Raw genomic sequence first — 12,042 nt, forward strand, 5'->3', positions numbered from 1 at the left:
TTGGCAGTATTGTGTCTTTAATTATGGTCTGCTCAATCCTCCACCATATTAATGCATTTTCACCTTCCTGCCAACGGCGTTGATTTGCTTCATATTCATATTCATTCAAACATTGTTAATCAAGATCGCTTGATATAAACATGTCATTGTTGGCATTTCACTACTTACATGTTTTCATGCCTCAAACCAGCACATCTATCCTTTATAGGAAGTAAAAAATAACCAATACCACATATCACTGCAGTCTCTTAATGATCTACAGTATATGTCATTGTTTAGTAAAAAAAAAAAAAAAAAAAGTCCAGTAATTTTTATAGTGCATTGTTTCTTATGAACAATACAAATGAATTTTAAAAAAACATGTTCAGTGCAGTGTCTTTTGGATTTGGTCTACCATAAATAAGGGTGACTGTGCCTTGGAGGTGGTAGAATGCAATTCAGATGTTTACGTTAAAAGTATATATAAATTAAAAGTTGTTAAAATTGCATTTCTTTTTTGCAGTTTTGCCCCAAATATCACCTTTAGTGTCTTGAATTTGCAGATATGAGCAGTCATACTATTACTCATTAGTCATAATATGAAATATATGTGTATGACTGTGGTTTGTCTGACCTACACTGCTACAAAAGCACAAATACAGTAACAGTCAAAAGTGTGGAGACACTTGCTCATGCAGTTGAATGGAAAGATGTGTCCAAACTTTTGACTTTTTACAAATATGAAAATTAAAATTACTGAATTCTGATGCATTCATTTTTATTTCAATAGAAAAACTTTTTCCCCCAAAAAAATCAAAATTATTGTAATGATTACTGCTTGGTTTACTGTCTTAATAATACAAGACAGTACGCAACATTTTTAAGTAAAGCTAAGTAGGCATCAGGCAGTAGAGGTCGCTGTCAATTTTTACCATGTACTCCATAAACCGCCAGGCGCCATCTTTATTTTGGTCAAGTGACGTCTAATTTTGACGACACGCTGTTCTTTTCTATGATTGGTTGAAAGAGTCGACGCAAAAGGTCACGTATATTTGGCGCTCTTCCTTCACAACTGGTCTGGCGCGGTTTTGAAACAGTCATACGGAGTCATGTCTTTTCAACGACAAACTTCCATATTTTAGCAAAACACAACTTTAGGACTTCCTCTATGTGTTCGCACGTTGGATGGCGACATGAGGGTGATGAACGGACCTGTTTTGGGAACTGTTGAGTGGCAAAGTTCGACCGAGTAGTCTAGCTTGTTTTGCTAGCTTATTGTTTTTCCAGTGTATTACATTATATGCTATCAAACAAACAAATGCCCGCCTCGGCCTGTGGATGTTTCTTTTGCTGTCGACCCCGGGACGTAAGCTGGACAAGGAGTTGGGATTGTTTCTTAAGTTTCTAGTGTTTACGGTAAGTGTCGCGATCATGACACCGTGTTGTTTGTCGAGGCGCCCTGACAATAATGATAACAGTGTAGTGTTGTTAAGTGATGCCTAATTATGTACATATAGACAGACCTGTCTTGAAAACAAATTGACGAGCAGCTTTATTATACAGTATGACATAGCTGTCTTGCAACTGTGTGTGTAAAACACTACTGCACAATGTCTGCTGTCAGTTTGAAGTGGATTGATTCTGATTCATTGGGGTGTATGTTTAATTAAAATGATGAACTCAAGTACTAGGATAGCAAGTGATTATTTTGGTGAAGGGTTTTTCTTATTATAATTATTACCTTTTTACTTTAGGTCCCTCTAAAGTATGGCTGGTGTGGTGGCAATGGCATCTGTCATAGAGGACTTTGACACCCAGGTATTTTTGTATTTAAGATATGCAATATATATTACATTTTACGTATATCATTTCGATATTATATCTTCACATTTTGCATGTTAACTTATTTTTCTCTCTTTACAGCCTTGCAAGAAATCTAGCAAAGATGGTGGCAATGCTGTTGTCAAAACGATCACCAGCTACTTCTCCCCTGTGGCCAAAGCTGTAGAGAAACCTTTCTCGCCCCCTCGCTCCAATAACATCATGAACTACTTCAGCCTTGGAGGACTGACCTCCAAAGTGAAGACCAGCCCATCAGAACAGCCTAAGGAGATCAATAATACGTCTGCAGAGAAACACGTCAGTGCAGAGGTGGCAGTGAAGCAGCCATCTCTCAAACGGAGAAGGAAAGCCACTAAAGCTGCAAGGAAACTTGTGGAAGTTGAGGCTGTTACCTTGGCCGATGATGACAGCTGCTTTATTGTGGAGGAATTGCGTGAAAAGATGATGTCCGAGAGGGAGGCCAGCAGCTTGTGCGGTGTCCTTGGTAGTGATACTGCTGTGCTACTGGCCCAACTTAGCTCTGAGACTTGTAATGGAACCCAAGACACACAAAGAGATCATGAACATCTTGATGATGCCTCTTATAATGGAAAAAATACATCCTCTTCAGTTGTAAAGGACACATTTGTCAAAATGCCTTTACGCAATTCAAGGAAGAGCAAACAAAAGGAGGTAAATCTTTCTCAATCCCGGGAGAAAGTGGCGGTCAGTTCTCTCTGTGAGGCCAACATGGAAGTGGATGTGAGCAAAGACTCTCAGTTGAACAGTAGCACTGTTATGGTCTCCTTCGAGGATTTTGTGCGCAGTCAGAGTGAGGACAAGGGTGCAGAATATGCACAGTGTGAGGGAAATAAAGCACTTAAAGACCCTGGAATGGACATCTCCAAATCTGAAGAGGAAGCTAAGGAGCTGTGTATGCAAATCTCCCCTCGAACCATAACCATAGAGGCTCAAATGCACACCGAGGCACCAGGGAAGCCTGCACAAAAGACATCATCACTAACCGACACGAGAAAGGGTGCAAGAAGCCCTGTAAAGAAATCTCAGCCGACAGGTAAGCGGAAATCAAATGTTGTTCTTGAAGAGGATGATCTTGACTTGGCTGTGCTTGAGAGTGAATCCACGCCTAAATGCCCCGATGCAGAGAAGAGGCAGTTCATAGCTGCATTCAGGCAACCCAGTTTGGATGGGTCTAAAGCAAAGCCGGGCAAGAACCAGGCCAAACAAAAGCAACCCACAGAGAACGATGTTGATACAGTCACAACAGAGGGAAGTGAAACCCATGAAAACAAAAAAAGCCCAAAACAAATGAAGAATCCAAAATCACAAAGAATAGGCAAGAAGAAGGCAGAGGAGACTTTGACCCCTAAATCTCAAGACAATGGACAAGAGCAAGATGCTTCAAGTCCCCTCTTCCCTGCTGTGAGGAGGTCTAGAAGAGAGGCTGCGGTCAGACAGGCCCCCAAAGCTTCACCAGCACCTGGAGATGTTTTGAAGGATTCTGCTGCTTCTTCCAAAGAGACCCTTGTTAAGTTAGCCACTCCTAAAACTCGAAAGTCCAAACATGGAGTCTACGTAGTGGAGATGGTTTGTCCTCCGGACTCTAAAGAGAGTCCAATCAGGTTGTTTAACTTCTATTACTTTACATGGTTTAATGACTCATACATTTGTTGTTAATTAATTATTGTTTTTCATCAGGATTAAATTGACAAGAGTTCATCAAAATGTATGTGGAAGTGGCAAAAACTCTCCACTGACCTCTAATGTAAGTACTGGTGAGATTTTTATTGTAGTGTCAGGGAGTAAAGTACATTTTCATGTTTTTATACTATAAATTATACTCATGTGCTCTTGGGTTTGTTTTTTTTAAGGCATCAAATGACTCAAAAAAGCAGAAGAAGGCAAAGAAACTGGTGGAGAAAGAAAAAGCCGTTCAACAGACTAAGAAAGCTCCTGCTGCTAAGGTCAACACCTTAAGGCGTTCATCAAGAACCGAGGCCGCCATGGCAAAGAGTTATTGTGAAGACGAGGTGCGAAGTTTTCATACAAAACATGAAGCTTAGGGGTAAAACTGTTGATTTAACCCTGAGTTTTATGTCAGGATTCTGTCATCTGCCTGGATGAGGAAGAGACTGCTTCTCCCCAGAATGGACAACAAAAGAGTAAAACTCAGAAGTCACTACGCAGCCTCAATGACGTTCTGGGCAAAGCCACTAAAGCTCCTCCAGGTAGCGTTTTCCTCTTTTAATATATATATATAATATAATGCTGATCACTTTGGTATAAGCTTTCCCAGTCAACAACATGGTTCTCTATTTGGTTGTGAAAGGCTCCAAGGTTGCCGTGCTGGGCCAAGAGAAGAACACTCGTAAGTTGTCTGTTGTGAGTTCCATCTTTGATGAGAACAGCCAAGAGGGTTCGGAAAACTCCCAGGATGATGAAGAGTTCAGGGCCCGCAGAGAGTTCCTGAAAAGCGGTTTGCCTGAATCCTTCAAGAAGCAAATCGCCAAGGCCTGTGCCACCAAGGAGGCGTATGCCATTTCCTGTTCCTCTTTCCAGCCTGTCATACATTTGACACAACCGTCCACTGGTATAGTGACCATCTCCAGTTCTCTACACTGATTACTGATTGTTCTGCAGGGCGTCAGTACAGTTTAGTGTGTTTTGTGCAATGACAGATTGCCCTCTCTGGCGTCTACCCTGGCCTGAGTCTCCAAAACTCTGTCATCTCAAAGAGCTTTGCATCCAAGTGACCAAGCCACCTCCATCTCTGAGAGGGTCCTTTGCTGTGAAAAACGAACCAGACATCAGAGTCTTCCATGAACGAGTATGTTAACCATCATAAACACAGGATAAAAACATTTGGTCATTCTATGTACAGTACTGCACAAAAGTGAATGCACACCTCTCATTTCAGTCAGCATTTTTATATCTTCTAAAGGGCCAATACTATAGAAATTACATTCGGATATACTTGTAGAGTGTAAAGCTTTTATAGCAGTAGAGATTTACGATCTACTGAAAATGGGTCAGCACACAGAATAGCTGGGAACGCAACTGAGTATCAACATAATTGTGTCATGGTGGCGGTAGCGTCATGGTATGGCGCTGCAAGAGTGCTGCCGACATTGGGGAGCTGCGGTTTATTGAGGGTATCATGGATTCCTGCATATACTGTGACACTGTGAAGCAGTGCATGATCCGCTCCCGTGGGAAACTGGGTCCCATGGTTTTTCAACATAAGCATAAACACACCCTAAGATGACTTGTGCAACAAGTGCCTTGCTAAAGAACAGTCAAATGAAAGTAAGTCATACTGTTATTCAAGCTGTACATTGACTACTCTAATTTATATCCAAGTTTTATTTCTGTTGTATTGTCCCTCGAGAATATCTTCTCAATACAGCAATAAAAAATGCATTGGGACAAGTGTACTCACTTGTGGTATACTTTGGTGAGAGCTATGTCACTTGTGGCTTATTAAAATACTTATTGTCTAGACTTTTCTTCAAGGCAAAATTGTACTTAATATATTATAATTGGTGTTTTTCCTCCCCTTATCTATTTAGGGCTCTGGCTGGAGGCCTGAGATGTCAGAAAATGTTCGCCAGATTCTTGTGGACGAGGTCAGCGCCTCTAATCCTCCTTTCCCCTGTAAGACATGGCTGTCTCGCCTCTTGGCCAGACGTGCCGATCACAAGCATCACTCAGGTAAACCACCACTATATTTTGGTGCTTATTTTACATTAGTCGGAAAGTAAAGCAATTGTTTTACTGATGCATAACAGAGGCACAAAGCACAAAGTCATCAGTGGAGCCCGTAGGCGGGAAGAGGAAGAGAATGGATGATGGGGGGTCCACAGTAGCTAAGAAGCAGCGGGCCACCTGTCCAGAAGTTTCTACCCTCAAGCCGGAGCCGCCTGAGAGGGGAGGCCGCACGAGACGAACTCAGAGAGGAGCCAAACTGGAAGCGGGTGCAAGAAAAGACAAGCTTTCACCTGGAACATCAAACGATGTTGTGGTTGTGCTTGATGACTTGTCTGAGGACACCGGGAGAGAAGGTAGTCTTATCAAGGTTGTTTGTGCTGAGTACTTCTTCCACATCCTGCTATAAGCCCCACAGAGTGGAACTTAGCCTGCCATGTTTTCCACAGAGGGAGCAAAAGAGGACGTCTTGTGGACAGAAAAATACCAGCCGCACCACTCCAGTGATATAATTGGCAACACATCTTCAGTGCGGTGGCTTCATAGGTGAGTGCTAAAAATGTTATTTGTTTAATATGTGTAAAAGTAAGTCTCTTATGTATACAATTACTTGTTTTTCTTCATGTGTAGTTGGCTGAGGCAATGGAAGCTCCAGGCAGACAGGGAGGAGAGGAATAAGCAGAAGGAGAAGAAAGAAGAGGAAGGCAGCAATGGTACGTCCTGTGATAAAAATGTGTTGTAGCACGGTGGACAAGTGGCCAGATAGCTAGGATACCCTAGTGCGATTCCACCCTCGGCCATCTTTTCCTCCCACACTCCAAAAACATTCATTTATTCATTTTCTACCGCTTATCCTCACGAGGGTCGCGGGGGTGCTGGAGCCGATTCCAGCTGTCTTCGGGCGAGAAGCGGAGTACACCCCCGCGACCCTCTTGAGGATAGGCGGTAGAAAATGAGTGAATGAATGAAAAAGTCCACACAGGACTCAAAATCTTGGCAAAAAGTGGATTCAATGTCATAGTCTGTCAGGTTTTTCCACACTGTCATGATCTCTTGATGGCAAAGACAAAAAGCTTTCGCTCTTGGAATGTAGTCAAATTGTTGAGGCTCCAGCACGCCTGCAACCCTTGTGAGGATAAGTGGTAGAAAATCAATCAATCGCTGTAGCATATTAAAGCTACAGCGAATTTCATGTCACACGTAAATGGGCCATTTGTTCATTCAGAAGGTTTTATAGGCGGAGTAAATGTTTCCTATTACGTGCATTCTTAGCTGTGTTAATTTGATTTTATATCTTTTAGAACGTACAGAAAAGAGAAAAAAGTGTTAATGTCTCGCATAAGGAGTGTGGATGATGGGCAAAAAAAGTGCTTTCCTTTTTAAAAGCTTTTTTTTGTCTGCCAAATGCACAATTTTTCTTACATTTTATATTTGTACAGACTCTGAATGGGACTGTGGAGAGGACTCTCCCCTGTTTGCAGAGGACTCTTTGTGCAATACAGTCCTCATCACAGGACCTAAAGGGATAGGCAAGACGGCCACAGTCTATGCTTGTGCACAGGAGCTGGGCTTTAAGGTGAGGACTATCACAACACAGCAGTTTTTCTTTCATCTAATGGACCTTTTATGTGACACTTTTGCCTATAGGTATTTGAGGTGAATGCTTCCTCTCAGCGGAGTGGCCGTCTCATCCTTTCCCAGCTGAAGGAGGCCACCCAGTCACATCAGGTGGACAGCCAGGGTGTCAACGCCCTCAAGCCCACCTACTTCAACAGCTACAATGCCAGCAACAGCACCGGCAAGCATGGGTTCTCACCCAGTATGTGCAAGCACATCTGTCTCTGATGTGATTATATGAAAACTTTTGCTGATGATGCAGTTTCTTTGTCATCTAGGGAAGCTGAACTCTCCTCGCAGGGTCATCTCCTCTCCTAGAAAACCTCCCCAGTCCCCGAGAGGTGCTAAAAAAGGAGGCCTGGCACCAACATCTTTAGCTAACTTCTTCAAAATGGGCCGAACCAGCAAGAAAGAACCGCTGAGTGCCAATCAGGATGACCAAAAGGGTAAACCAGCTTAACATTCAACCTCAGTGCCACGGCCTTGCAGTACTTATCATTCTTATTTTTCGTTTAGCTTCAACCAAACAAAATAAAGCACAAGAAGACACCCCTAAAGAAAAAGAGGCCAAAACCAAATCACCTGCAACTGCCGTAGTGAACAAGAACAACAGTGAGGAGCAGAGCAAGAAGATGTCTCCCACCTCGCTTATTCTCTTTGAAGAAGTGGATGTGATTTTTGACGAAGACGCTGGCTTTTTTGCCGCCATCAAGACATTCATGAGCACCACCAAAAGGCCGGTCATCCTCACCACTAGTGGTGAGTAGAAGCAGGTTGTGTACAATCACCGGGCACAATCTTTTCATGTACGCACGTTGCCGAGTGGTTAGCATGTAGGCCACACAGTCAGGAGATTGGGAAAACCTGGGTTAGAGTCACCATTTAGGCATCTCTGTGTGGTGTTTGCATGTTCTCCCCGTGTGTGCGTGTTTTCCCGGGACCTTCGGTTTCCTCCCACATTCCAAAAAATGCATGTTAATTCAGTGCGTATCAAATAGTGGGGCAGGCTTCCCGGGGTGGAGCATACTCCAGCATACCCCCATGACCCGAGTGAGGATAAGCGGTATAGAAAATGGATGGATAATTAGGCATATAGGCATATCTTAATAATTATGCGTTCCATTTACTTACTTTTTTTTTTTTGTGCAGATCCTGCGTTCAGCACCATGTTTGACGGCAACTTTGAAGAGATCCATTTCAAAACACCCTCTTTGGTGAGCACTTTACTTGTGATGCTTATAACACAAAAGGGGGGAGTTCCCTCATCCCACATTGAACGTGTGCTTTCCAATGTCTCCCTGATCTCAGCTGGACGTGAGCTGCTACTTGCGCCTGCTGTGTCTGGCCGAGGACACAAGGACAGACCAGCGTGATGTCAGCGCTCTGCTGCAAATCAACGGCTGTGACATCAGGCAGAGCTTGCTGCAACTGCAGTGTTGGATTCGCAGTGCTGGTGGGCGCCACACAACCACACCGTCACCCGACGCCAACCTTAATGGTAAACCATATTCACATTATTCATTTGAGACCAAATATTCCTGTTATTAATCATCCAAAAGTAAGGAATTGGAATATGAATATGCCATTTAAAATGTACATGTTTTAATTAGGAACTGAACAGAAATCCGATCTATGTGGAGAGCAAGCACATGACCTGACTGTTGCATCACCGCAACCTCCATGTGAAAGCGGCTGCGCTGAGAGCCTGCTGGGCCTGCTGAATATCCAGCCGGAGGGAGACATTTGGGAGCTGCTTGGGGTAAGCTGCTCACTCACAACATGCGCTGCTAAATGGACACAGAAACATATTATAACGGTTATAGTGTAGCCAGATTTGATGATAATCTCATTGCCTTTTTATTTCTACGAGGCTCAATAATGACTAATAAGCTACAATCATCTTTATAGCTTGAAAAAAGGAGAACTTGATTTCACGCTGCAAACAAATGTGAAAACATATTGTGAAATTCTGAAATTATACTGTATGATTTCAGCATTCTTTTAACCCTTTAACAATAGGGACCTATTTTTTGCGTCATTACTGTGAATATCGTCAGCCGCCCCGCACTGAGTTTGGGCTTCGGCCTCTGTCACCAAAATGCTTGCTTATGTGGGGATAACCACTTACAATTACTTCAATGGTGTATAGATAATCTCTTGTGATTTTGGCTCTGTATAAATAAAAATAAACTTGACCAAAAGTCTTACCATCCTAAAAAATGATTGAAGTACATTTAATTAAAATTAGCTGTCAAATAAACATTGTTATACAAACATAATGGTCCAGGGGTGTCAAACTCAATCACACAAGGGGCCAAAACTCAAAGCCTACTTTAGGCTGTGGGCTGAATTGGACATTACCTCCCATCCACGTCCTTTTTTTAAATTGGAGTGGGGTAATGCATTTTTTTTGTGTCCATTCATGCCTGCTTGAAATTTCTACTGTCTGCACACACAAGTAGAGTAGTAGTAGTAGTAGTAGTAGAATCGCTTACTTACTCAGATTGCTGAAAGCACTTTATTTGTTAGATCCGTGAGGCTGGCCAACTCTATGCTGTACTGTAATATTTTCCAAACAGTTCCACAGGCCCGATGAAATTGCTTGGCCCCCGTGCCTGAGTTTGACACATGTGGCTAAGACAATTATATTTTATTGTATTAGTTAAACACTACTGTATGATATTGCACTAATAGAATACACTCACTGAGCACACATATATAGTGACATGTATTTTTCATTAACAGAGTCAGAAAGATGTGGCGAAGTGCTGGGAGTTGCTAACAGAGAGCAGTCGACGAGGAGTGAACCTTCTTTACTCCAACATGGAGAACCTCTTACCTTTACCCTGCACACAGTTGACCCCCGCCTATAAATCCCAGCCCCCCTCTGTTACTGTGTCCACCTGCCCTCAGTCTGACACAGCACCTTCCCACGCAAGGCTGTTGGACTCCGCTGAGTCGGCCGAATGCCCAGGCGACGGAAGTCCAGTTAAAGTGTCCCACAGGATGAAAAAGAGCAGGAAAAGACGCTGCTTTCCTGACCAGGATGGATGCCACTCAGACTCTGACTCAGAGGAGAGTTTCCTCTCTCTCTGCAAGCCGAAGACAGCACCACCTCCTGCTGAGGCAGAAACCAACGCAAGTTTAGTTCCACAAAGGGTGAAACGGGAACCACTGACTCCTGAAGAGCGGCTAAAAAATCTCCCTGTCTCCAAGTGCCTGGAATTAATAAGTGACTTTTTCGACAACATGTCTGACATAGACGCCCTGCTTGCTCATCATGGGAATGATGTCTGTAGGAGAAACCTGCCAGTCAGCGCAGCAGTAAAGGATGGAATGACGGACGAATTGAGAACAGAGATGGACACACTGAGTTGGGTATTGGGCGAGCAGGCGTTGGAGATACAGGCTGCGGCGGAGGAGATGAGCTTCCGCAAGTGTCAGCTCTCTGCAGCGGAGGCTTCGGGCCAAGTGCAGCAGCTGGAGGTGGCGGAGCAACTGGTCCTCCCTGTGGCTTCTCATCGGGAAGGATGCAGCGTCACTCAAGTCAGCCTCTGTCAACCCCAGTGAGTCCAGCCTACAAAAACATACAATCATGAAAAAAAAGCATTGCACACCCTACGTGTTTCCTGTGCTACATGGTGTCACTGGAATTAAACACTAAAGTTTGACCCCATAAATTGGATTGACTTGAAATTTCTCACACAGCTCAATATGCTCTGCAAAACACCCACTATAACTAGGGTGCTGCACCACATTATATACAGCCCTCACATGTCTGTACATTTTGTGCAAGATTGGTTTAAAGCCATGACCCCCATCAAGCAAAACATGTTTGCAGGGACACAGGCAGGACTTCTCAGTCATTGACTATTTGCTAATAATTGTAACATTTTGAGGATCTCTATATTACATTTTTGCTAGTATGTCTTCCAAAGCCTTTTGACCACAACCCATATAGTGCCCCACAGTTTCCATGGGTGTCCTAATTTTTTCACATGGCTAACTGTAATTGAGCTCATAACGGTTTTGTTCCAGGTTGGTGCAGCAGAGGAGAGATATCATAGAGCGTCTGTTGTTCAGCGGAGCGTTTGGCACTGTGGGCAACAGATCTGCAGCTGCTGTGGACTACTTGCCAGCCCTACGCACCATCTGCAGGTCAGAGCAGCTTAAGGAGCAAGGCAAGGTGAAACGAAGGTGAGAAGTGCAACAAGTAGATTGCGTGGCAAGGATGTGGCTAAGCACAGGCAGCACTTATGTATAGGATATTTTAAAAAGTGTGAACTCCCCCCCCCCGCACGCACGCATGCTGTCATACACCCTCTGTTTCTTTCTGTTGCAGGTTTCTTCACTACTTGGACTCCATCAATTTGGGTCTCCCTAAGGATACTCTCTCATACCTTGCCACAGACTTTTAACAATCCTCAGTGAAGGCTATACGCATGCATGCTTGTGAACCTTGTATACACAATTAAGGGTTTGAAGATCAATTGGAATAATGCAGAGCTGTGTGTGACTAGTGAACTTGTAGACTCACATCACTTCTCTCACATAGGGCTGGTGCCACTTGCGCATAGGGGGCTTTGATAGACTTCACTAAAATAACTATCTTATATTTTTGTACAGTGTTTTATACTCCTGCATTTTTGCCACATTTTTTATCAAGTAGAAACTACTTTTTAGAGCAAGTGTCAATCATTTGTAAGAATCTAACATGAAAAATAACATTTGTGTAAATTGGTGTTGACCACATAAAGTATTTAGGTAGGAATGGCAGTCTTTTGACGCCCACATGACATTTTCACATACTCACATTTTTTAATGTAAATATATATGTATATATTTCTTAAATTTGTACACATTCACTTTGGGGCTTTGTGGTGACTGAATAAAGTTTTA

General features: G+C 43.2%; 1 protein-coding gene across 2 annotated transcripts; it reads left to right on the forward strand.

Annotated features, from left to right (window-relative positions):
- Positions 1–595: 595 nt before the first annotated feature.
- atad5a (ATPase family AAA domain containing 5a) lies at positions 596–12,028 on the forward strand. 2 transcript variants are annotated; one of them, XM_058049244.1, is made up of 22 exons: positions 596–1,395; positions 1,734–1,797; positions 1,903–3,443; positions 3,520–3,586; positions 3,693–3,851; positions 3,923–4,049; positions 4,151–4,411; positions 4,500–4,648; positions 5,391–5,532; positions 5,610–5,882; positions 5,976–6,072; positions 6,157–6,239; positions 6,966–7,102; positions 7,174–7,345; positions 7,422–7,589; positions 7,660–7,902; positions 8,293–8,357; positions 8,452–8,641; positions 8,754–8,902; positions 9,889–10,709; positions 11,182–11,340; positions 11,486–12,028. In XM_058049244.1, the coding sequence occupies exons 2-22, from the start codon at positions 1,747–1,749 to the stop codon at positions 11,559–11,561; spliced, it is 5,130 nt and encodes a 1,709-aa protein (XP_057905227.1). In that variant the 5' UTR covers positions 596–1,395; positions 1,734–1,746; the 3' UTR covers positions 11,562–12,028. The 2 variants fall into 2 exon arrangements, with proteins under 2 accessions (XP_057905227.1, XP_057905226.1); XM_058049243.1 differs by having other exon boundaries at positions 3,923–4,048; positions 4,141–4,411.
- Positions 12,029–12,042: the final 14 nt, after the last annotated feature.

Source organism: Doryrhamphus excisus, chromosome 15 (assembly GCF_030265055.1).
Source record: "Doryrhamphus excisus isolate RoL2022-K1 chromosome 15, RoL_Dexc_1.0, whole genome shotgun sequence".
Classification (NCBI taxonomy): Eukaryota; Metazoa; Chordata; class Actinopteri; order Syngnathiformes; family Syngnathidae; genus Doryrhamphus; species Doryrhamphus excisus.

Coding starts and splice junctions, on each gene's coding strand:
- atad5a (XM_058049243.1), top strand. CDS start 1,747: ATGGCTGGTGTGGTGGCAATGGCATCTGTCATAGAGGACTTTGACACC. Junction 5,533..5,609: donor CGATCACAAGCATCACTCAG/GTAAACCACCAC, acceptor GATGCATAACAG/AGGCACAAAGCACAAAGTCA. Junction 7,346..7,421: donor CAAGCATGGGTTCTCACCCA/GTATGTGCAAGC, acceptor TTTGTCATCTAG/GGAAGCTGAACTCTCCTCGC.